Source organism: Podarcis muralis, chromosome 12, assembly GCF_964188315.1.
Source record: "Podarcis muralis chromosome 12, rPodMur119.hap1.1, whole genome shotgun sequence".
Classification (NCBI taxonomy): Eukaryota; Metazoa; Chordata; class Lepidosauria; order Squamata; family Lacertidae; genus Podarcis; species Podarcis muralis.
In genome coordinates, this window is record NC_135666.1 from 40934596 (window position 1) to 40959712 (window position 25117).

Genomic DNA, 25117 nt, shown 5'->3' on the forward strand with positions numbered 1-25117 from the left:
GAAGGTCCCATGTCCCTGCTGCTGACCATCTCATAGAGGTGTTGCAGGCAAGAGTGGCGAGGCCAGCAATGTGCACTGTCTGCTGCACAGGGTGGCTGCACACTGCCACATATGGCTGACTCTTGGCTGAAGAGCAAAGGCCAGTTTCCTCTAGCCTGTGACCTCATGGGTTGCTGCTGATAATGCTAATGCAAGTTCAGATTAGTGCAGGTTAAGGTCTCTATTACCACTTAGCAATTTGCGCACACTGTGTCTCTTCAGTAGTCCCCAGGCAAGCATGCAGGGAAATTCAAGAGCAGCATAACTTTCTTCTTCTTTCCTGGATAGTGAATCCCTAGTCCCTTTAAATAACGCTGCAAGGTACATTAAAAATTCTGGACAATTTAAAAAAGCAGCTTGGGATGATGCAAGAAGGGCAAAATAGAGGGCCTGCTGTTTGAAAAGAAGTTAAGAGGTCTTGCTGCACATTGCTGGACGGATTTTGGCTCTAGTGCAGCTCATTCAGCGCTTGCAGGGAAATCGTCGTCCCTTGTACTCTTTTCTGAACGTGACTCGTTGGCAAATTTTGAATACGGGAGAGAGACTAACACTGCAATCCTAGGCACGTGTACTTGGAAGCAAGTTTCCCTATGTGCAATGGAGCTGACTCCCACACTATGTGCACATAGGATTGTAGACCACAATTGCTACCTAGGTCTATGATCATTTGTGGCAAACCACTTGAGAGAGAGATGATAACATTTACTTCTTCTCGGTTTGTGAACCTAGTGGCATACATAGAGACACAATACTAGTGTTTAACAAGACATCTATTGTATCTACTTTTACTCAGATAAATAGGAAATGCTGACTTGGCAGGAGCATTGGTAAGAGTACTACTATTCACAGTGTTTCTGTTCCCCACCCCTCCCCCTTTTATTCTACAGAATTAAGTATTTTATGTACATTGGAACCGATTAATGCCCTTGAGACAATTGTGTTTTGCTGTTTCATAAGCAGGAAAGACACTGCAGGGGAGATATGTGCCAAAAAATGGTTACTTCTAAAGTGGTAATATTTAAGAAAAATTCTCATCTGGAGAAAATACTGCCTCTTTCCCCTCTTTAGAATTTGTTCGGGTCTCTTATCAAAAGTCCTAGCTCTTCAATTTTATTTTTATATATTTATTTATATATATATATAGTTTGTTTTACTTTAAACTATAAATTAACACTGCATAGTTCATTGTTCTTGTTTTGCTTTTGCTCTGAAAAATTATTGCAGTACAATTAATTCCTTCCCGGAGTTCAGTACGGAGCAAACAGGACAGGCGTGTGGGTGGTCCGTATAGGCCCCGGCGCAGGTCGAAGGAGCGCCGGAGGAAGTGCTGAAGTCTGAAAGAGGGTCGCTGGTGGGGCTGTTCGAAGACTGAAAGGGGAATTTACAGCCACAGCAGCAGCTGCTGCGGCAGCTGCTAGTGGGTTTGGTAGAATCCGTGGAGCCATTGGTTTTGAAGGTTCCTTTGAAAATACTAGTTTCACCTGTGGGAGAAAAAGGGGAAAAACAAACAACAAGTATTACTTGTGCAGATTACCCACAATGAAGACAGCTTTTCAGAGGTGGTGTATAAAATACTTAAGTGGCATTTCAGGCAGAAAGGTGAATCGAAAGTTTTAAAGGAAGACAAAAAAGAAGAAAGGATATGTGTGGAAGTTTATCTTTTTGCTACAAATTTGCTTTGACACTGGACAAAATGGGACATGGAATTTTGTTGAGAAAGAGTTGCTTGCTTGCTTGTTTTACATCCCAAAACTGACTGCTACATTTTCACTCAGTTAAAAGCACCCCACATTATCAGCCCTGTGGTCATCATTATTACATACTGGTTATTTTCTGATGCGTTAGTTACATTCCTACTTAGTGGATTTTAACCCACACCCTTCCTTCCTCCAAGCATCTCAGGACAGCGAACTAATTTCAGCTTAATTTTGTCTTCTTCTTCCTCTCCACCATACATTGGAGGAGGGGCAAAAAAAGAAATAAGCCCTGGAAGTCTTTTTAACTCTACAGCACTCTGTGGTTTCCAGTTGCTGGTGTGCTTTCTGGAATGTCCACAGGAGATCTGAGAGACTCCAAAGCCCTCCTGTAGACATTCCATGAAGTGTGTTGACCAGGGAGGCCGTCTGCAGAGCACTGGAGACAGAGTGTGAAGCAAGGAATTGTTTTAAAAGCTAAAAGTAATCTTTTAACTTAAACAAAAAGACTGACATTCACCCAGGCCTACAAAAGATGGAGGAATCCCTCCCCCTGCTTACTTCACAGTGAAGGGGGGGGGGATGTCTGAAGTTGGTAGGAATAACTAGTTTTATTCTCTTAACAAAGCAGAAGAGGCCAAGAGAACATGACAGTGGCTCCCAGCTAGCTCAGTGCTCTGTCTCTCTATTTTCTTCACATTCAGTATCCTAGGAATCACATAGGCAAGCCTCCTCTGGCCAAACTCAAAAATTAATTGAGCTTTGCAATTGCTACAACTGAACACTTGGAGAAACCTCATTGGGAGGCCTAAGTATCAGGTTAGAAAACTTGGAAAAGCCCAAGGAATCTGCTCTGCTTTCCCTGGTAGTCTCTCCCAAACTTGGGAAAATGGAAAAGAGGTAGCCAGTAGCTGATGGCTTCCTTTCACACAGAAGTCCCAGGGCCTCTTCTGAGCTGGAAGTGAAACAATTTGCTGCCTAGGATCATGGAGCTTGACTTTAAACATCATTTTGTAGCCAAGGCAACTCGCTATGTAGCTGGAGATCAAGGGGTTTGCAGTTAAGGCTACAGATGGAGCAGGATTCTATTTGGTCTGCTTTTTGCAATAGACTGGCAATGCTCCTTTCTGTCAGAAAGCAACTCCTAGTCAGATTATGCACCTTGATTTCATACAGTTTTTGTGCACGAATAGTGCACACAAAAGAGCATATTCTGCGTTATAAAAATGCATGCAAAACGTTCTTACATAAAATGCATTACAAAGCACTGAAAAAATGCATGTGACATAGATGTCCAAAATGTGTGCAAATTAAATGCAAACATTTCATGCATTCTTGTGGTGGGGGTGGGAGGAAATAGCCTTACAGACTGTAGTGAAATGGACCTGTGATTCAGCACCAGAGAAACTGAAGCAAGATGGAATTAGGTTGCTCAGTTCATTCCCAGTCAAGCCACATGATCCATGGCTGCAAATGTCCCAAATCTCTATGATGCTTTTAAGTAGTGCTAGGACAACCATGCCATGAAAACAACATGACCAGGATTGTTCACAAGCCCAGCTTCTGTGCCTGTAAAAGTCCTGCCAATACACACCTGAACCAGTCTTCCATTAATTATTATTAGCAGTAGTATTAAATTTTCTATACCACCCTTCATTCAAGGATCACAGGATAGTTTACAATATAAAAACACAAAAATAACTTAGTAACAAGCAAAAACAATACCACCCCCACCCCCTGTCTAAAAGACCATAGATTGTTTAATTGGCCAAAGGCCTGGGAGAAGAGGAATGTTTTTGCCTGGTGCCCAGATATATGTAACCAAGGTGCCAGGCGAGTCTCTCTAGGAAGAGCATTCCACAAATGGGGAGCCACCACAGAAAAGGTCCAACAATAACACCCACCCACATCCACGGGGAACTTCTCAGAAAACCCATTTGCTTACCCCAAGTGGGTGTGTTCCCTTCTGGAGTTTGTTGTAGGGACTGTATTTGGGTTTCGGGGGCTTTCCAGCAGCTCTGTCTTTGTGCCTTCTACTGCTTATGTGCTGTTGGAAAGCAAGCAGTGTTGTTATTTATTATTGTTATTGTATAAATAACACGCTTTCCATTGGCTTCAGCACCAAACACCTCTGGTCACCCAAAATCCAATTTGCTCGACCTAGTCCAATACCAAAATTATTAGTCGCAATAGTAAATCCGTTTCATTATCACAGTTTTATATGTTTGGAAAGAGAGTTCTTTCTCTCTCTCTAATGCATCGTAATAATTTTGTTGGCTTATCTGCCATGATGAAAACACCTACATTTGTTTATTTAATTGATTTAGAGCAGGGTTTCCCAAACTTGGGTCTCCAGCCATTTTGGGACTACAACTCCCATCATCCCTAGGTAGCAGGACCAGTGGTCAGGGATGATGGGAATTGTAGTCCAAAAACAGCTGGAGACCCAAGTTTGGGAAACCCTGATTTAGAGGAATCACATATGGCTCTTTGCAAAAGCCACAGGACGGTTTCCAACAAGCACATTCTACTTAAGTTAACCAGGCCGTAGCTCAGTGTTAACGTTAGAGAGTCACTGCCAGTCAGTGTAGACAATACTGAACTAGATGGACCAATGGTCTGACTCTCGATAAGTCAGCTCCCTATATTCCTATGGAATTGGAAAATGGTCTAAACAGGAGGCCACCTGGGGACAACATGGAAGCCACACAGTTTAGGAGGAACAGCTAAATTGAACGTTCCTCCGTGAACCATTTTGGTATTTATTGTACTGCAGTGTTTTAATTCTAATTGTTTTGTGAGATGACTTGATCCTTAGGGTGCGATAGCAGCAGCAGCATAAAAAAGCAGGGTAGACGTGAAAGAAAGAAACGGCCACAAATTGTAATCCTGTGCTAATGTTTCTAGGATGGCTATATACAATGATGAGATGCTGCAAAAGAGGATGTTTTGGCAAGTGTAGGTTCTCTCTCCCCCTCTGCCTACCTTCAGAGCAAGGCAAGCTGCACATGCCCAAATTTCCTCCTCTACCGTAGCAGAAGGGACCTGTGTAACTAATCACCCAAGATGCAGCTATCAAACTTCCCCTTAATAAGCGCTTATAATACAGACTTTTTCAGGACAGAGCTGTCAGCTGCCTTGGTCTTTTGGTCTTTATGTGCAGTTTTTGTCCAAGCTCGTCTAAGCAGCTGGCTTGAACTGCTCCCAATGGCAGCTGCCTCCATATGGCAAACAATTTGTCTGCAGTGTTTCATCTTGCAGAGGAACCTCCTGCAAGTTCACAACCAGAAGTCAACAATTTGGAGGTCTTATAGGTGGAGGCATTTAATGTTTAGGAAGCTGGTGCAGATGACCAGGCTCTTTCTACTGCTCTTCATGGCAGCGGTCTACAGGGGCTGGCCCATTTGTGTGTAGTGATTTGCTGCATGGGAAAATGTGCACAGTGACCATCAGTTTCTTCACAAAGCAGGCTGCTGCAGAAAAAAGTTGTGATGCCGTTCAGGAGTAAGCAGTTTGGAGTTCTGATCTGCCCAGCTTGTAACGTTCAGCCGCATTCTGAACTGAGTTATCTTCTGGCTCAGATCTGAGAAGAATTCCTCAGCTCTGCCCATCCTCACTGATTTGCTCTTGGCAGCAGCAGCCCCTATTCTTCACCTCCTTCCTCTACACGTTCCTCCAGCAGTGGAATGTTGCAATTCTAGGTGCAAAAGGACCGTGGGAGATGCAGAATGTGAATGGGGTGCTGGAACACTCAGGTGTGCTGTGACAAGTTTGCAATGCCTTCGTGCTGACTTAGATGCCATTGTTGTGGCAAGGTGTTTTTAGCAAAATGGCCAGGCATATGACCTTTAAATCCTTGCCCATTCTGACTGATTCAAGCCAGCTGTGTTCCTCTGTGCGTGTGTGTCTTTGAGGGTCCAGGGTGTGGGAAATACATCCTAAAGAAGTAGTTATATGCCTACTCCTGAATAAGCTCACTCTTGACCCAGATATTTATGACAAACACCCGTTTTGGGTGCGAGGTGCCTGAGAAAGTAATGCTGATTCAGCTCCAGGCTTTCTTGTAAAAAAACCATTATCTGGACCCATTTTGATCTGGGTTCAGGCTTTGTGTTAAGACTGAATTGGTCTTACCCTTTATCGGGTGAGAGGGAGTGCAACCCTTTTAATTCTCCTTGATCTCTCAGTGGGTTTTGGTAATCGACCATGTTATCCTCCTGGACTGGCTCTGTGGACTGGGAGTGGAAGATCCTCTGTTACGGTGGTTCTGCTCCTTGCTTTAAGGCTAGTTCTACAGAGGAGCACTGGGTGACTTTATTTCAGCTCCCTGACAATTGTGCTATGGAGTGCTGCAGGGGTACTATTGGAGCCACTGGGAGCGATCACAGGGGAATTGGGATCACAGTGTCAACAGTATGCTGATGACACCCAGAAGGAAATGGCTATAAGCCTGGCTGTAAGCACAGGGCATCATTGCTTAAATGACTGCTAATCTGCCACCAGGCTAAGTTCAAGGTGATGTTATTGACCTATAAAGCAGTGGCTTGCAAAACGATGCTGGGCTCGCAGGGTGCCGCAAGCAGGTGTGCGCCTTGGCCCTGCGAGCCCAGCGCTGCTTTTGTGAGTGGTGCGGGGCTCACAGGGAGGGTGCCGTGAGTGTTGGCGTCTTTCTCACGGCGCCCTCCAATTGGAGGGTAGCTGAGAAGGACACCACAGGCTTGCACCCTGGCCCCTGTGAGCTCAGCGCTATAGCGCTGCTAGCAGCCCCAGAGGCTAGGGCACATGTCTGTTGCGTCCTTCTCAGCTGCCCTCCAGCCCCCCCCCCCATGCTATGCCACTGCTATAAAGCCCTAAACGTCTTAGGACCAGGTTATTTGAGAGTACACAATCTTATGTATGGATCTGCCTGGTCACTAAGATTACTAGATCAGGCTCTCTTCCCTCTCCCAAATCCAGCTGGTGATAACCGGGGAGAGCCTTCTCTGTGGAGGCACCCAGTCTGTAGCAACAACTCTCCCTAGACAGACAAGTGCTGACCTTGACTTATTTTAGGCACTATTTGGAGACTTATTTATTTTCCCAATCATTTGCTACTATTACTGCCTAGCTTTTAGCATTTCTGTTATCCACTGTGGACATTGTATATTTTCTGGTTTTATTGTACTGATTTTTATGGACATTGTTGTGAACTAACCTGGAATTTCTAATGCAGGACAGTTTACAATGTATTATTATTATTATTATTATTATTAATAATAATAATAATAATACCAGCATGTTGTCAGAGAGAGCAATTTAGAACTATGCACCAACAATTATTGGGACAGCATACTAAATTCCGATTGTCCTTTGACAAGCCAGCTTTATTTGCATAAAAAATTCAACACATTTAGTTTCTATTAAAATTTGGGGGAACACACTTGTCCAGGATTTTTTAAAGCCTTATAAGTTCCAGAATGTATTGGGCTATTCCTTCTGTTCTCTCACACTTTCTCTCAGCATAAAGCAGGTCTGAGTAGCTTCTGTAATAAAATCCCTTGACAAGTTCACCATTCCGAAAGATAGACAAAGACACTGTTTTACAGAAATATAGATTTGCTGAGCTGATTGAAATGCAAGTTGTGTAATGAAAATTTGAAGGTGATGTTTCTCCAGTCCAAAGAACAATCAATTTACAAAAACAAGCCGTACTCCTCAGAGAAAATCATTGTCTTCTGCAAAAAGTACACACCTTCCCACACACTTGCGTACACAATATCGCAAAGCAAATAAAATGACAGAATGTGTGAGACAAGGTATATTGTAGCATTCTCAATGAATACAACTCAGAGCAATTTTCCACATTCATTGACAGTTTTGAGAAAATACACTATAGTGGGATGGAAAAGTATACTGAAAATAAAATGAAAAGAACAACGCAAAGAAGTTAAGCATAATAAAACAGTGTACTTAGGCCATGTTTGAAGCAAAAGGAAGAATATGAAAGTAGTAGGTCCTCTGCATGGAGAAGATGGAGAAATGCTATTGGATGACAGGGAGAAAGCGGAACTGCTCAACACCCACTTTGCCTCTGTCTTTACTGAAAAAGGAAAGCAGTGCCCAACTTCGTGTAACAGAATAAATGATGCAAGGAGGGAGCTGCAGCCCAATATAGGAAAAGAGATGGTAAGGGAACACCTAAATTCAGATCTTCAGGGCCTGATGAGCTGCACCCAAGGGTACTAAAGGAGCTTGCAGGTGGAATCTCATAGATGGAATCTCAGAGACTCTGTCTATAATCTTTGAGAATTATTGGAGAACAGGTGAGGTTTCTGCAGACTGGAGGCAAGAAAATGTTGCCCCCATCTGCAAAAAAAAAGGGGGGACCCAGGTAGCTACCTACTGATCAGCTTGACACTGATACCAGGAAAGGTACCGGAACAGATAATCAAAGAGTTGGCCTGTAAGCACTAAGAACCCAAACCAATGACTTTCAAATTACAAGAAAGGAAATTCCAATTAAACATCAGGCAGAATTTTATGACGATAAGAGTGTAATGAACTCCCTCAGAAGGTAGTGGACTCTCCTTCCTTGGAGGTTTTTAAGCAGAGGTTGGAAGATGCTTTAGTTGAGATTCTTGCAATGCAGGGGGGCGTTAGACTAGATGACCCTTGAGACCCCTTCCATTTCCACAGTTCTATGACTATGAAATGTGCTGATCATTGATAGGGAACTTCTGGACCTCCAGATATTTTTGAACTACAACTCCAATCATCCTTAGACCACTGGTAAGAGTTGGAGTCACACATCACCTAGAGCACAGCAGGTTTGCCATCACTGGTGCAGACGACAAATAATAGCATCAAGAGGGCTGGTCCACACACCTAGCTCCCTGAGCACAACAACTTCATGAACATATGGGACCACTGTTGGACCTCATAGTTGGGTTGCACTGAAGGAGATACGCCGCTTCTCCATTATACACATGCAAAATGCTGTGTCTTCTGTGATAGTGAAACAACTTTCCGGAGCCATGGAGCTGATGCTGCAGAAATCACAGAGCTACCTGAGTGTACCTGTGTAGAGGTGCCAGTTCCCAAATATGGTGTGTTGATATGGTGCAGCCTAGTCATATTGCTGTCAGTAGCCCCCTAAATTCCTAAAGCAGGGAGCTGGCATGGTGTGTGAACCAACTCTAATGATCACTGAACTTCTAGATAGTGAGGCACGTGTCCCGGGAGTTTCCATACCTGTTTAAGTTGTGTCTCAGAATTTACGTGCACGTCACAAATTTCACAGTGAAATGTTTTGTTCTGAAGTCCCGTGTTTCCTTTATTAATGGGTCCTTTGCCTTTGACACCTGCCCTGGGAAAGGCTTTGATTGTTCCACTCCCATTTCGAGCTTCCAGCATAGTTTTGTGCTTTGTGCCTAGAGACATTAGACAAGGAAATAAAAAGTTATTCCAGCAAAGTTGTGTTCATTAGTCCTTTTGTTTCGGTCAACATGTTGCAGGTCTTGCTTCCCCCTCCCAATGGCATCATGGGCACCAATCTGCATTCCCTGCATTACCATGATAATAATTAAGTAATATTTCATTACCTCACATTTAAATATTAAATGATGCCCATGTACGCACTGAAGCAAGCTGCCATCAATATGTAGTGACATGGTAGGAGAGGCCAGAGGTGAAGTTTAAATGGATGCTTTACTACTACTACTACTACTACTATTATTGTTATTATCATTATTATCACTACCTCCCATTGTGACTGAAACGTGTCCTGCACTGAAAGAGAAAACTGTGATATTCACTTTAAGATGTCAGTCTGAGTCATTACCACACTTTTCAGAGTGGTTTATCAACAGAGAGTTGGAATTTTGATGCTGCTGCTACAGAAATAATTGACATTCTCTCAAAGCGACCTTTCAGAGGAAAGTTTGGCTGTTGGTTGGAACACATTCTAAAAACCTTTGCCTTTAGGGCTTAGGCCCAGGCTATCAAAGGGCCATACTCTGCCATATGAACCTGCCCGGGCTCTGAGATCTTCATGAGATGCCCTTCTCTGAAAGGGGCCCATCGAAATGAATGGAAGTTAAACAGCAGTGCCTTTTGTCCTTTTCTAAGATCTTGTTGTTTCAATGGGTCTTTCCCAGGGCAATTTTCTAGTGGAGACTTCAGCAAAGGCATCAGCTCTGTCTGTATTGTTTCATGGTACTATTCCCTCAACAGTGGGGAGTCCAGGTAGCTTTACATGGTCTGTTTCCATTTTTATGTGCTTGTCATGGTCTTTTTATATACAAATGTGTTATTGAACAAGTATTATGAGAGTTATGAAGGAAAGCACAGAGAATCAGCACAGAGTACTGTGAGCACAGAGCACGCAAAGCAACTAGAGTACTCTAAAATCCCCAAAGACTCTTTCTGCCAGCTGAAAGCCTCTTGACAACTCTTCTGTTTTCAAGCTGCTCTCTTTTCCAGGTATCTTGGTCCGCAGTTCACAAAGTGAGCAAGCCTATTTCAGTCTCTGACTTTCCTGTCAGTAGGTGCAAGCTGAACATACAAATGGCAAGGGTGATCTGCTTGCCCTTTTAGTGATTAAGCCATGGCAGAACCGAAGGGACACTTCAAATTACAGGGCAATGTGCCTCATATTACCATTAATGGGAAGGAAGGCAAACCTGCAGCAGTTCCAAAACTGGTTCCAGAAATATTGAAAAAACAAAAATAGGAAAGCAAACTACATGAGATTCCAGTTTAAGAAATGTGGTTCCATGAAACAGAACAAAAAAACCTGAAGCAATATTGGCATCCTCATAGCTGCCAAAATAGCAGTGTTAACACTAGCATTATAAAATATCCAGCTAAATGGTGCAAGGTCATATGAAGGAAAGCACCATTGGTTCTGTATTTGACTATAATGAACTTGTAACAAGATACATTATTTCACCTATGATATGAACTATGGTAATGACAGACATAGGTGGGTATACAAATATATATGAATGAATGAAATATTTGAGTAGGGCAAATGTTAGAAATGATATAATACTATTGGTTATTATATACACATGCACATACAAACATTTCTTATTTTATTACTAAACCATTTTGGACCTACGGCAATCAGAAAATTTCAAGTTCCCCTTGAAAATAGAACCAAAACCCAAGCTGCTGGGGCACATTGACATGCATAGAGCACTTATGCTTATTTTAAAAATGCTAATTAAATACATGCTCCTTGCTGTACGAGTGCTCATGGTGCAATAACCATGACCAATGAGAGAGGCAGATTGGATATGGAATGTTTTAATAACTAATCAAACTAATTCCGCAAACCCATTATAAATTTAGGAGAAAGGCAGAACAATATTGGGTGATATCCAGGTTTAGTAATACTTTGAGAAGACACAATTAAATCCATTGATTTCAGGGAATCTTTTCTGAGTATGAGTTATGTGGCTGGCATCAATTCGTTTTAAATGTCTGGACTAAGCAAAATATTTTACAGAATAAAGACAGATATGTCATAGAGTAAAAGATGTTGAATTCAATTACGGTTATTTTTGTTTTACTGTAAATGAATTTTAATATCTAAAATGTAGGGTGGTTTTGGTCTTAAAAAAGAAAACAACACCTTTATAAAGAGTGAGCAGGCCTTTTGGATTGGCTTCACTGATGCATCTGGGTTAGATTAAAGCCTAAGAGTACTAAAGTACATAGAGGGAGGAAATCCTCAACCACCAGAGAGGTTCAGCGCTGGAAAAACACACTTTGGTTTTGGAGACTGTGGGATTTTTCTCCTTAAATGTTTAGAATTGAGAGTATTTGCCAATCATGTTTTTGACATAGAGCATCCTGCCCTGACATTATCAAAAGTGTATAGTTCAGATGGCTTAAAAGTGCTCTGCAAAGGGCATATCAAGAGAGGTGCTGAAGACTTTTAATCTGGGGCATGTCACTTGTGAATGCTCTTAATGTTGAAGAATAAATGGGAAACTGCCATTTTAAAACAAATACGCATATAGTCAATTCAACTCACTGGATTTTATGATGTGGGAAATGCGAAAGCCACTTCTGAAAACTACCTAACTTAGAGAGTCCACCCCTACCAGATTGTGCATTTCCTTTTATGTGCAACAATGCCAATTAATGTTCCGTTTGGGACTGGGGACAAACAGAAGTATGCAAAGTAGGGCGAGACAGAGAGCATAAGCAGTCACGCCCTTCCAGAACGTAGCATTTGGAACGGTTAGAAACATAAGAAATTTAAGGAAGCGGATCGCTTGCATGAAGCGCAATCGCTCCTTTTCTCTTTTATGGCAGACTTTCTCCGTGTCGTTTTTATTCTTCAATACTTAACAAATTCCATGTAATTGCTGGCTTTCCACCACCTCCCCACCCCCACAGCCCTGCAAGCAATCTAATCTATTCGGGGAAGATAATTGCAGGGCTCTTTAGCCAGGAAAGAAATTGCTGTATCTCACCACTGTTGTGCGCCTCCAGTTGTGAGGCGGAGTTGACAGCAACCTTGCATAGTGAACAGTAGAGCAGCCGCTTGGCCTTTTCTTCCTCTGTCTCTCCCGAAGAGCATGTTGTGGTGGTGGTGCTGCTGCTAGCGGCTACCGTGGGGAGTTTTTCAACTTTGGAGGTGATTTCCGTCGTCATGACACTGCTCTTCCGAATTTCGACCGTTGTGGTGGTTGATATTGCTGGTGCCTCTATTGTGTTGCCTGCTTTAAAGATAAGGAGGAGGAGAGATAAGCAACAAAATATATCTCATGCAGTGTGGAACTTGCAAGCTACAATGAGAAAGTGATTGACAGAACGTTTTCCAGGTAAAGGGTTTCCTGGCAGACGCAATGTAATGTCAACTTTGCAATGAAGGTTTACGGCATATACAACATGTTCAATACCACACTCCTGCATTATGTTTATGAATCTGAAGAGATTGGAAGAGCCCCCTTTCCCCAAGCATGTAGAATTGCAAGGTACCACCTCCTGAATCAATTAATTGTCCATCTTTGTGAGAACTGGGGGGGGGGGGGGGGAGGGAATGCTGTTTCCGTATCTTTGTGCCTTCAGGACCAAAGCAAAAAGAAATAAATTAACAAATAAAGACATATGGCGACTATTTCACTGCACACTGTTTATAACCCAAAGCGATACGAGTTCGGTGAAATACATTTAAAAATGGGAGTTTTGAAGACGGGGTTGTACAATAATCATTAAATTTTGTAATTAAGTTTCCAAATAATCTAAACTGGGAAGTATTGCCTGCTTTTTTTTCTTTTTCTTTTTAGCTGATAGCAATGAATTTGCTTTAATTAGTTCTAAATCTGAATTTCTCCCGGGACCTCAAATTAGCAAACTGGTCGGCATGCAATACGGGAGCCAGGAACACTGTTCCAAGTCTGAGCAGCAGAAAACAGTGTCCATGAAACAGGAAGGCAACTGATCTTATGTTGCTGGAAGCACGTGCCAAAGAATGTTCCTTTTAAAAGTAATATTTATATAAATTTGTTGGTAGACAAATGATAGCATCCAATTCCTCTTTACTTGTGGAGTGTGGTCTACCAAAGTAAATTGTAGTTGAGTAGTGTGGCCTGCTAGATGCTTGGCCACTATGTTTCTGCACCCCCAAGGAAGGGGGAGGGGGAAGGAAGTATGATTTGATATGATATTTGTATTCTGCTTTTCTCAACAAAAATGTTGAGCTCAAAGCGGCTCAACAACAACGTTAAAAATTAACAAACTGTAATCGTATCAAAACGAAACAGCATATGAATAAGACAAAAGAATAAACAAATTCATCCAATAATTGGTTCTTAGGCAGCATTCAGCCACAAACCTTGCAAGCCTTGTCTATTCAACTCACTGATACTTTTCATAGAATACAAAATCCCCAAACCAGGTCCCAAACCAGGTCGTATGTCTTCCCGCCTGTGCTCCCGCATGAGTTGCGTGAGATCATGGAGCCAAAAGTACGTGCTTTTCTGGAGCTATGCTGGCATGGTGCCCCAAAATGCACATTTTGGGGTGCCGTGCAAAATCATGCCCCCCCAAATGTGTTCGGGGGTGCTTTTTGATGGCAAGATCTCGGCGCAAAATCATGTGAGATCGTGACACCCAAAATGATAACTGTGCTCTTGTGTGAGAAAATGGGGTGTTCTTTTTTTTTTTCTGGGACACTTGTGGGGTATGTAGTTTTGTATGAAGTATGTTATTTATCCAGAATCCAAGCAAAGAGCACCTAATGCAAGTAGAAGTTTGCTGAACGAAATACATCCAAATGGGTTTCAAGCCGAACATTCTTTGGCAATATGCTAATATTCAGCATAACTTTTGACACAAGGAAAAAAATACCTAGGAGCATGTTTACGTGTACATAAAACATTTACATGTGGGAATCTATTACCACAATCCACCACCCCATCTGAAGAGTGGCTTCCTATTCCACAGATTTATGTTCACTGTATTTCAGAATTCCTCACTATATAGCTTGGTGAAAAGATGCTGAATCACAATAATGTTCTGAAATATGCGTGTGTGTGTTTGTGTGCATATTTTCACATTAATACGTGTAAACAAATTGTACCGGTGCAAGTTTTTGTCTTTTTTGGCCTGTCTTGAAGTTTATAAGTAAGAAGTAGCTATTTACATATGAGAAACATAAAATGCTATGTATATCAGATTACTTCTGGGTTAAAGAGAGCTCACTGCCCTGCCCTATGGATCAGCTTAAGTGGTAAATTGTACCTCTATAGCACACCAGAGTATCACGGAAAATCTAAACTCCATTCCTCATTCCAAATTGTAATCTAGACATGAAGAACACAATAAGTTTTTGCCTCACTGGTACCAAAGTGGTGCATCCTTCTGTGTCATCGATGATCCTAGATGCTGCTTCAGTACAGGGCAAGCAATTCAACACACAATGATTGGATCACTTGGGGGTTGCTGTTTTTTCAGCAGCAAAAGCAGAGATGGGGCAAGAGTCAGATCAAGAGATAGTGGCGCTTTAACTTGATCCTGCTGAGCCATCTCCCTGATCTTTATTTATCTGTTGATATAATTTTGTTTAAAATCAAAATGCCCATGACTTTCAAGCAAAGACAAAAAAACTACAGTGAAATAGATCAAACGTTACAAATGCAAACAGAGCCAGCAGAGAAATGACAAAGCACAAAAAAGCTGCTCTAAAATGAATGGGAAGTCTGGGCAAGTAAAGATAAGACTTAGACTGCCACGGAAAATTAATCAAAGTAGGTGATGCAGTAGCAGCCAGCATGGTAAGGTGGAGCTGTCCTCCCAACAGGTGGCACTGCTGCAGGTTACATGGACAAGGCAGGGGTAGGGCAAGGTGGTGGCCTAGTTGGAGATGTGTGGGCGCACTTGCAGGAGCACAGGATTTGCTCCATGGGTGCACCTACACAGTCCCATGCTGCCCTGCCCTGCCTCAGCTCTATCCAGGTAAGTTGCAATAACGCTGGTTTGGGGAGGGAGGTGCTCTGTGTCTCTGCCCTGCTGCAATTGCAGGTAAGCTGCCCTGGGCAAGAGCATTCCACCCAAAAAAGTGTGTTTCCAGGTTGCCTCTGCCTGAGTATTTATGGTAGGGACACTCAGAAACAGATATTAATGTGCAGGCAAGTTCACGTGGAAAGAGGCAACATGTGCACATATGTTTTCTCCTGTGGGAGAAAAATCGGGAGAATGGTGCATTGGAACATAGGGAGCTGTCTTATACAGTGGTACCTTGGTTTGCATACGTCTTGGTTTGCATACGTTTTGGATTACAAACACGTCAAACCTGAAAGTGCGTGTCCCTTTTTGCAACTTTTTTTTGGATTACGAACAATTTGTGGGGGGGAGGCCCCATTGGCAAAAGCGCGCCTTGGGTTACAACCTGTTTTGGTTTACAAACGGACCTCTGGAACGGATTATGGTTGTAAATCAAGGTACCACTGTACTGAGTCAGAACTTTTGTCTACCTAGCTCAGTACTGACTATTCAGACCTGCAGTGGATTTCTGGGATATCGGAGAGGGAGCAATCCCAGCCCTGTCTGGAGATGCCTAAGGACTGTAGGCAGGCTTGCTAAGAGTAGAGATGGGGGAAAAAACAGCCACCCCTAATTCAAAACTTTGACAACTGAAACAGCTCCTGAAGGGGTTTGGGAGCAGCGAACTTGCAATTCTTAAAGAACGAAAAGCTTCTTGCCACTTCCCCTTCTTTTCTTGAAAATCTCCCCCTACTTTGAAACGTCTTCCCTGCCTTTTTATCATTTAAAGCAATGCAGCAGTAGCAGATCAAGCTGCAACCACTATTATTCCTCCCTCCCTAGCGAATCACTGTGAAGGAAGAATTGTAGCCACCAGAGCTCTGCTGCTTGCCACCACGCTATGGAAGCTGTCAGCAAGCCAGTGCCTTTAAAAACAGTTTATAAAAAGGGTTACACAAGAAAGGAAAATAGAAAAAAATTAAATGAAGAAGGCAAGAAGCACTTCCCATGCTAGAAGTGTAATCCCCCTCCGCTCCCCCCTGAATCACTTTTGGCCTTCTCCCTTAATCATTCTGCCTTTTCTCTTTCATTTTCCTTCTGGGGTTCAGCCAAAATACGCCTCCCCAATCTGTCTGAAGCCCTGAAGTGAAACAAATGAGGACCAGCTCTTATTATGAGAAACACTTTGAGTTTGTGGAATGACCTCCTGTGGGAGAAGAATGAAGAGAACCATAATATTTAGGAGTTTTATATTTAGGTTGAACAAGGCTTTCCCCCCCAGAAATATGCTGTAGGTAACTTCCTACCACTGGTAGCACAGAACCAATTCCTCCATTTCAACTGGCAGGAATATATTCTGTTTCTCTTTCCTTCATTCTGTGATTTTCCTTTTGGAATTTTTAGACCTACGGTTTCAACATGATTAAAGTGTAAGTCATCTCTCCATGCAGGGAGACAATCAGCTCTAACAACCCTAGAGGTGAAACAAAAATTGCCTCTATAGGCGGGAGATATAATCATGAAGTATAATTAGAGTAGTCAGTCATGCTCTCTGGGGGAAAGGTGTGAAGCATAGTAAAAGGAGAAAGAATTGAGCGTTTATTCCTTCCTTGAAAACCCCTCCTGCCCTTTTCCATCCCAGTGTCGCTTGATCAATTCATTTGGTTAACATAATTTGACACTTAAAACCACCTGTCGCATCATGCACGTGCATTTCAAAAAGGGGAGCACTGAAATAACATTTTCTGGTCTCGACAGCAAATACAAAACCTTCGTCTTTTGACAGAAAGCAGAAAAAATTAAAGATGTTAAACTACCACAAGCCTGATTATCAAATGCCGTGCCATGTCAAGCAAAAGCCTTGGTACCATGCAAAGGCCTTGGTAATGATATGATTTCAAAAAATCACCCCATTTGTTCTTCGTCCAAGTTCAGTGCATCTTCAGTTGTGTAGCCTGACCAGATCATTTAAGAGGATTTGATTAGCCTACCAGTTAAGTCAATTACATTGCAATCTTAATTCATATCCTGCCCTGAATGCAGGGGGGCAGCACTGAAAACCAAATGGTACTCAAATCCTGAGTCAGTTTCACTCTGAGGATCTGAAGAACTGCGGCAGCATTTCTTGCTATAGATATAGTGTGTCATCCCAGCCCTTAAAGACATAATGCAGTGACTCAGAGATCTGGAAGGAAGTCGGAAATGCACTCAGTACACACGTGAAATGAATTATTTTGGTGATGTGGGCAAGCTGCATCATGCTATTTTCATACTCATGACCTGCAGTAATTATTCATTCTTGCAAGTGTCGCCACTCTGCTTTGGCACTGCCAGGACCACTAATATCGCATGGAACAGGATGTCAGCATCCAATAAAGAGGGATGATTAGAATTCACAACAGTTCTCTTTCTGATCTTAATCCTAATACAAACAGAGCTCTTAGGAAGTCTATAAAGGAGTAAACCTTGAATGAAGTGGCAAACATAAATCCAAAAGTTTATTTTCATACTAAAACAGTACCAGAATGTACATAAATAGTATCTTATCCCCCCCATTAAAGGGCAAGACACCTACTAAAGGAGGAACATTATTTAAAGGAGCTAAGCACATAGGATTAATTTTGTGTCCCAAATATACCTTTCTGAATTTTCGTTGTGCTATGAACATAAATCCTCTATGTGGTTTTTTGTTTTTTGTTTTTTTTTTTTTGCAATTAGAATCTTGCCTTATATAAATTAGTTCTGATCTGGAAAAAAAACCCAGAAGATGCTGTGCAGTGTTACAATGAACATTTAAGTCATTGCCCATTTAATTTGGAAAGGTGGACCAAAGCTCCTCTAATCAGGGCATAACAAAAACAAAGAGGAGAGGCTTACATAACGCACATATTGTATTGAAGAAGAGTTAATGCTAGGGATTGTTTAACTGCAGTGTTCAAACTGATGGAATTCCAGAGCTATCCCCTGGGAGCCAGGTTCAAGCACTTGAACCTCATAAGGGCCAAACAAGGCCAGTTCATAAGGGATAGACTGTACCTGATTTGCCTGGAAGCTCCCCATCACTAAACTTAGTCTGTGAGAATAGGTGAGATCTGATTCCTTGCAGTAGCAAATGCTTCAGTCTTAAGACATATGTTGTCATGGGCAGCTCTATGAGTTTTTCATTCCTCTTGGCTCAATCTGGTTGGCTCTGACCAGTGACAGGGCCTTCTCAGTGTTGGTTCCCCATTTGTGGAATGTCCTCCCTGAAGAGGTGCAGCCATCGCCCTAATTACATTTAGGGAGGAATTTAAAAACATTCCCATTTACCTGGGGATTTGATGGCTGAAAGAAACTATTCCTGGTAACCTTGTAGTAATTAGCTGATTAAATTTTAATTCAAACAATTTATATGCCGCTTAACAATCGTCTCTAAATAACTTACAAGAATACAATACAAAAAGGCAAAAACCAGTTAAAGCCATAAAATTAAACTTCAGTTAGAATGATATGAGGAGTGGGCTGGTGATTTATTTTTAACTTTTAACATGTTTTTAAATGTTTATTTTATTTTATTTTTCTGCCCTGGTTTTCTTTGTGAGGATAGAAAGTTAATTGATGAACAAATAAAAATCTGTTGGCGCTCCTGAGAGCAATGGATGCTTCTGAGCAACCTTGGGAGCCTTCAGTTCTGCCAGAACTGGAAAGTTAAGGTTGAGTCATTGAGTCAATAGAGGTATACAATTTTTGGCAATACAGAAGTAAAGGGAAAGCTACTTTTATTTTTTGTAGGAAAAAAGAATTTTTATTATTCAACCAACAATCCTAACACACACATATAAGGCTGATGGCTGGAGGAAGATAGGATGGTTCCTTCCTGCTGCCCCCCCTCCCACTGGCAAAGAGGAGTGCTGCTAATGGTTTTGGGCTTCTCCTATGGTGAAGGACCTAGCTGTGCCCAGGTGGGCAGAAAGCTACTGCTTGCAGTTTTTTCACAAGTACCAGCAGGTGGAAACCCTGCTCATCAGAGCATGGGATGTGAAAGTAGATCTGCTGCTCCACTCCCCCCCCCCCAACCCGACTTAGGATTTTTCCATTACTTTACTAGTTCAGATGTACTACATCAAATGCATTACCTTGCAGAAACAGAAAAAAAACCCCTGCTTTTTATAGAGGAAACACCTGGAATCGTTAGATATAAACATTGCAATATTACCCACTTGTCTGTACCTTTGAAGAATATTGTTACACGTCACCCCTATCTCCACAACTGTGTGAGATCCCAGGGGTTCTAGGCACTTACCCAGGGTCTGTGTTTCCTTTGGGGGGGAAATGAGCCACAGCAGAGGCTGTGGTGCTATTGTGATATGTGGTTTATTTGCACATACCTACAACCTGAGCCGGGACACGGGTGGCACTGTGGGTTAAACCACAGAGCCTAGGACTTCCCGATCAGAAGGTCGGCGGTTCGAATCTCCGCGACAGGGTCAGCTCCCGTTGCTCGGTCCCTGCTCCTGCCAACCTAGCAGTTCGAAAGCACGTCAAAGTGCAAGTAGATAAATAGGTACCGCTCCGGCGGGAAGGTAAATGGCGTTTCCGTGGGCTGCTCTGGTTCGCCAGAAGCGGCTTAGTCATGCTGGCCACATGACCCGGAAGCTGTACGCCGGCTCCCTTGGCCAATAAAGCGAGATGAGCACCGCAACCCCAGAGTCGGTCATGACTGGATCTAATGGTCAGCGGTCCCTTTACCTTTACAAGCTGAGCCTACAATGGAGGAGTGCACAGGATGCATACTCCAAGAGGCTCTGGCTTTTCCCATAGGTGCCCCAATATCATTGCTCTCTGACTCTCTCTCTCCCCAGCCTGCTGCTTCCTAACTGCAATTCCAAAAGCTCTCCCCGAAACTGGCATTATCTTTTAAACAAAACGCTCAGTTGAGGAAGGGAGGGAGGGAGGGAGGGAGGGAGGGAGGGAGGGAGGGAGGGAGTCCACTTATTTGCAAATGAGATTCACCTTTGATTCTTTGTGTTACCAAAATGGCTCATCCCCAGGCTAACACCTCAAAAGGAAATCTGACATAATTGGCTCTTAACATGTGTTGATTTCCTATGATTTAGGCATGTCTAATACAGTTTAGGAAGTCTGCCTAATGCAATTAGCTTTTCACACATACTGATTCCAGAGGATTAAAAGTGGTTAACACACAGCTCAAGAACACACATGGTTCTAGCTATAACCTACACAGGAGACTAGCCTATCTTAAATAGCTTTTGACACCCCAAGCCTTAATTAAATTCTGGCACCTACAAACCCATAACAGTATTCAAATTCTGAATATTGTGAAGAGCACAGTGTCTCGTCCTACAAAGGAGGAAGGGAGGTTTTACAATACATATTACACTGGCAGTCCAAATTCTGCAGGGCTTTCTTAACAGCATTCTAGTATCAATTCAAAATTATGATATACAAAGCTCTCTATAAACCGTGCCTACGAAGTGCATGTAACACTGATTGTTACATGAACAGATTGCTGTGCAAACCCACAGTGCGTAGAATATCACGAATTCATGAACTGAATTTGCCAGAATTTTCCACTTATGTAGAATGCAGATGCAATGCAACAACACTTTCTACAATCTAATAAAAGTTTAAACAAACTCTTAATCACAAACATGAAGTTTGTAGTATTTTAACTACAAATTGAAGACACCCCCAGTGATACTCAATGCATACGAAGATCAGCTTGGATCTGGAGCTCCCGAGAGTGGAACTCTGCTCATGAGACAGACCTGCTGGTGGAAGGTGAGGGAGGCAATTTCTACCTATTTCTCTTTCCGCCTGCTGCGCCCTTGCTCCTGAAAATCTGCTCTCGAAGGTTGGAGGGGGGTCCTCTCAAACAATGTGGGCATTCACATAAGGGACTGCAAGGGACACTGGTGAAACATACAGAACCACAGAACTATAGTTGGAAGGAACCAGGTGGATCATCTAGTTCAAACCCTGGCAGTGCAGGAATCTTTCACTCAACACGGGGCTTGAACCCACAGCTCTGAGATTAAGAGTCTTATGCTGAGCTATCCTTCATCCCCTACCTTTCTTCCAGTTGCTATCCATTTTGACGGGTGGCAGAAGTCCTTCGGTTTGTGAAAAGGCAACTCAGGATGCAACCCATGGCATGAGTGAGAAGATAATGTGGGCTGCGTGGGAATGCCATTAGCATTTTCCCCCTTGCTGCATGCAAGAAAGGAGGCGAATCCTAGAAATGCAGGACATTAACACTAAAAAGTACCACATGAAACATCTCTTGTTGCAAAAAGAAATCGGACAGACCTCCTTATTTTAGCCCATATAGTCTATCGCTGTGTTGGAGGAAAGCAAGGAGAAAGGGACACCTAGGAGCATAATAGAAAGTGCAGGGAGGGAGAGAGAAATCCATCCAGGCCAGGAATTTCAGCACCTTGTGCTCTCCAGCGAAACCTGATTTGACTATGTCTTGAAGTGACTTGTTTTTATTAATTAGTAGTACACAGCTTTGTAATGGAATCTGTATTCTGTCTCAGCCATGAGTCCCTCCAGTTCGATGCACAGTTCATCAATCCTGAAAGAAATTAACTGCAGGAATGGGATGCATACATCCGTGCTGAAGTTAATTGAACGAAACTGGCAGGAGCAACAGTTGGAGGTGAAGAACTGGTGGGGGGGGGGAAGCAAGGTGAGGAAGGATGAGGCAATTTTATGAATTTGGGGAACTTTTCCGATAAACGTCATTTAAAGGAAGATGACTGCAAACGAGTGGGGAGAGGGGAGGAGAACCAATTTATTCTGGATCTATTTTAAGTAACCTTGGTTTTGACTAGATTTGGAAGCTGTCCTTTCAAGCCTATAATATAGATTTCTCCTCAGTGAGGCAGAAATAGAAACTGCTTTCAGAAACTATGAATGAAAGGCTCTCTCTGCTCAAGGAGCTTTAGGGGAAAGTGTTGCTGGCGCAAGCTGCTGCTCTTGCCATTTAATTAATGAGACTTGTGTGCTGAGGAAGAGGGGGGAAATCAATTTTAAAAATCAGGACAAAGGACAATGATTTGAACGTTAAAAGTAGAGCTTACAATCAAGAGCAGAGAGGATCATACTCATTTTCGTCCCAGCTGCGCTGTTAAAGAAACACATTTTCGATTTGGACTCTGGCTTCAAGGTTAAACACAAGGTTAAGTGCTGGGTTGAGATTCGATAGCAGTATTGTTATTTGGGAGGCTGCAGTGCAAGATTAACCATGTAAAATGTTGGTTTTAAGAGTAGGAACATAAACTCCAAATGGTGTTTTTAATCATACATTAGTGTTACTGTCATAGATTTCTAGGATGCACATCCTTTCTTGCAAGCAACAAGAGGGTACCATTGCATTCAACTCAATGTTAAACCACTTTTCAGTCTCACTTTCCACTCATTTTCTTTCTTTGTACCTCACCTCTCACAATTCTCACAAGACAAGTAAAAACCTACTTTGTTGCTTTTTCCTCTGGGTGTTCTGTTGGAAACACATACAATAAGCTTGATTTTCAAAACAGACATTGACCATTTTAAAGTGTGCGCTTTTCTAATTTACAGTGAAATCGTACACATATTTAGCTGGAAATAACTCACACTGTGTTCAATGGGCAACTGCACATAGGATTGCAGTCCCCATCAATCAAAATCAATAGTGTGTTGTTTTTTAGAGCCCTGTCTTATGGACAGGCAGTTACAAATGGGCAAGTGTTACGAAAACCTGCCTATAGCACTTGAGTGACCATTTTATGTCATACACTGATTAAAAGGGAAGTTATATCATTTTCCTGTGTTGATTTATGAAGACTGATGAGATGTCATAGCAAGAACATCCAAACAGAAGCAAGGCAACCAGAGTAACTGAGCACCTGCATTCAGATGAATTGCAGGAATTAGTATCTTAGTATTCTAAGACGTGGTCTCAGACCATAAATTTAATGGAATAGCTGACCATTGCAAGATTTTCAGGGAGAGAAGCTGGGTTTCATATTTGTTTCTGCTGCTACAAGTCAGATAGTCCGAAGTTGGTTTTTATCAGAAAAATGAAAAGTGATTGATGGAATTTAATTTCAAGAAAGGTGCCTTTTTAACACTTTCAAAGGGAAAGATTCAACTCCCTTGCTGTAGGCACACTTAAAGTGTTGTGACCAGGCTGTCAAGCTGGCTATTCATTATGCACTAAAAGAAGGCTGTAATGTTTGATCATAAGTCATAACAAAAAGTGTCTCTGAGGGGTATTGGATGTAAAGAGTCCTAACTGAAACTAAGCTGCCAGCCACTAAATCCTGCCATTTTCCCCATTCTTATCACTTGGTGGCTGATTAATAGTTCTTCAGCTCTGAGACTCAAATACTAGTTCCCATTTACTGATCTTCTGCTTTGAGTTTTGTTCTTGTGGACATTAAAATACTTTGTCAAGAGCTTCATCCTTAAAAGATCAAAACCGAACTCATACCACTATTTTGCCCAGGTCAGGGGTGCCAATAAAATATTTTTTTGGTGGGGGGGGGGGCGGGGAGATCACACACCTTCTGGACCAGAGGCATTGCTGAGTTCATCTCACATGGAGAAATCCACTGCATAAGGGGGCTTGGCACCTGCACCGTTTTTAAGTAAGGTTAATACTGGCTCAGATAAGTGATCTACCTATTTCTGCTACAGTCAATCGGACCAAATTTCAACAGCAAACCATTGCACTGGTTATACCTGGACAGTTTTCTTTGTAGCTGGGAAGTTTCAATTGGCGCTGCACGTCCCAAGCAGCATGTTGTGGATACTATCTCAGATGAAGTCAACAAAAACACTGACAGTGCCTTGCTCAATTTACCTTTTAAAGCAAAACAATCTATGACCCCTTTTGTGCTCCCCTAATAATTTCCATTCCTCTTGCAGTCAACACATCGTTAAGAAAACAGAGTAGACTGATAACAATTAGCCTGCTAGTTACTACTTGAATTTAACTGAACACAAATGTTTACGATTACCCTAGTAGCATATGTTTAGCCCATTTCTATTGTATTATTTTATGATGGATCACTTTACATTTGCTAAACAAGCTGACCTAAACAACCTTCAGATATATCTATCTATGGCATAGAGTACAATACTTAAAGCACACCGGTGGCAGAAATGCTAAAACAGCTTCCCTTCCTGTCTTGAGAAATATTTTCTTCATCTGTTCCAGAAGGGCTTATGATTTCTGGAAGGACTTTTTAAAAAGTAGTTCCTAAGCAAAGAGCTTCTTATAAATTTCTCAGCCCTTACGTCATGGGTTGGCAAACTAAGGCCCGGGGGGTGGATCTGACCCAATCGCCTTCTAAATCTGGCCCGCGGACAGTCTGGGAATCAGCGTGTTTTTACATGAGTATAATGTGTCCTTTTATTTAATGCATCTCTGGGTTACTTGTGGGGCCTGCCTGGTGTTTTTATATGAGTAGAATGTGTGCTTTTATTCAAAATGCATCTCTGGGTTATTTGTGGGGCATAGGAATTTGTTCATTCCCCCCCCCCCCCAAATATACGGTTTCACAGTGGTTGATTACATTTGTTTTCCAAACCTTTAGAACTCATTTTGCAGAAGCAAAGGCACTGATATAAGTTGTTTGGCATGTGAATTTCAGAGATGGCAGCATCATGTTTGAAGTTTAATCAAAGTTACACTAACTGATCAGTGGCTCTCTCAAGAAACCATAGATCCCCCCCCCCCCCTCTGTTATATGAATGGACTGGAAGACATCCATATTTGGCATCAGTTCCCATACTGTAGGTCTGAGGCTCGGGCTGCTATTTCAAAAGCAGGTCGAAGAGCAGAATTTAAAGGACAGATATGAAACCATGAGAGCAACCATATATACACCCCGGGTAAAGTGTGGTTTGTAATG

At 42.3% G+C, this 25117-nt stretch overlaps 1 protein-coding gene and 1 long non-coding RNA gene across 12 annotated transcripts in view; one reads left to right on the top strand and one right to left on the bottom strand.

Moving 5' to 3' along the window:
- LOC144324935 (uncharacterized) overlaps positions 1-25117 on the top strand; it is a 108022-nt gene that overhangs the window by 12111 nt on the left and 70794 nt on the right. The window lies entirely within an intron of this gene.
- ZNF385D (zinc finger protein 385D) overlaps positions 1221-25117 on the bottom strand; it is a 374703-nt gene continuing 350806 nt past the window's right edge. For 8 of the 11 annotated variants that reach the window (XM_028750022.2, XM_028750029.2, XM_028750030.2 and 5 more), the window contains 4 exons: positions 12200-12448; positions 8964-9142; positions 3679-3780; positions 1221-1520 (listed from right to left, as the gene is read on the bottom strand). In XM_028750022.2, the coding sequence (XP_028605855.2) occupies positions 1287-1520; positions 3679-3780; positions 8964-9142; positions 12200-12448 (764 nt within the window). In that variant the 3' untranslated portion in view covers positions 1221-1286. The remainder of the gene's footprint in view (positions 1521-3678; positions 3781-8963; positions 9143-12199; positions 12449-25117) is intronic. The other 3 variants (XM_028750023.2, XM_077916272.1, XM_077916271.1) reach the window with 2 other exon arrangements.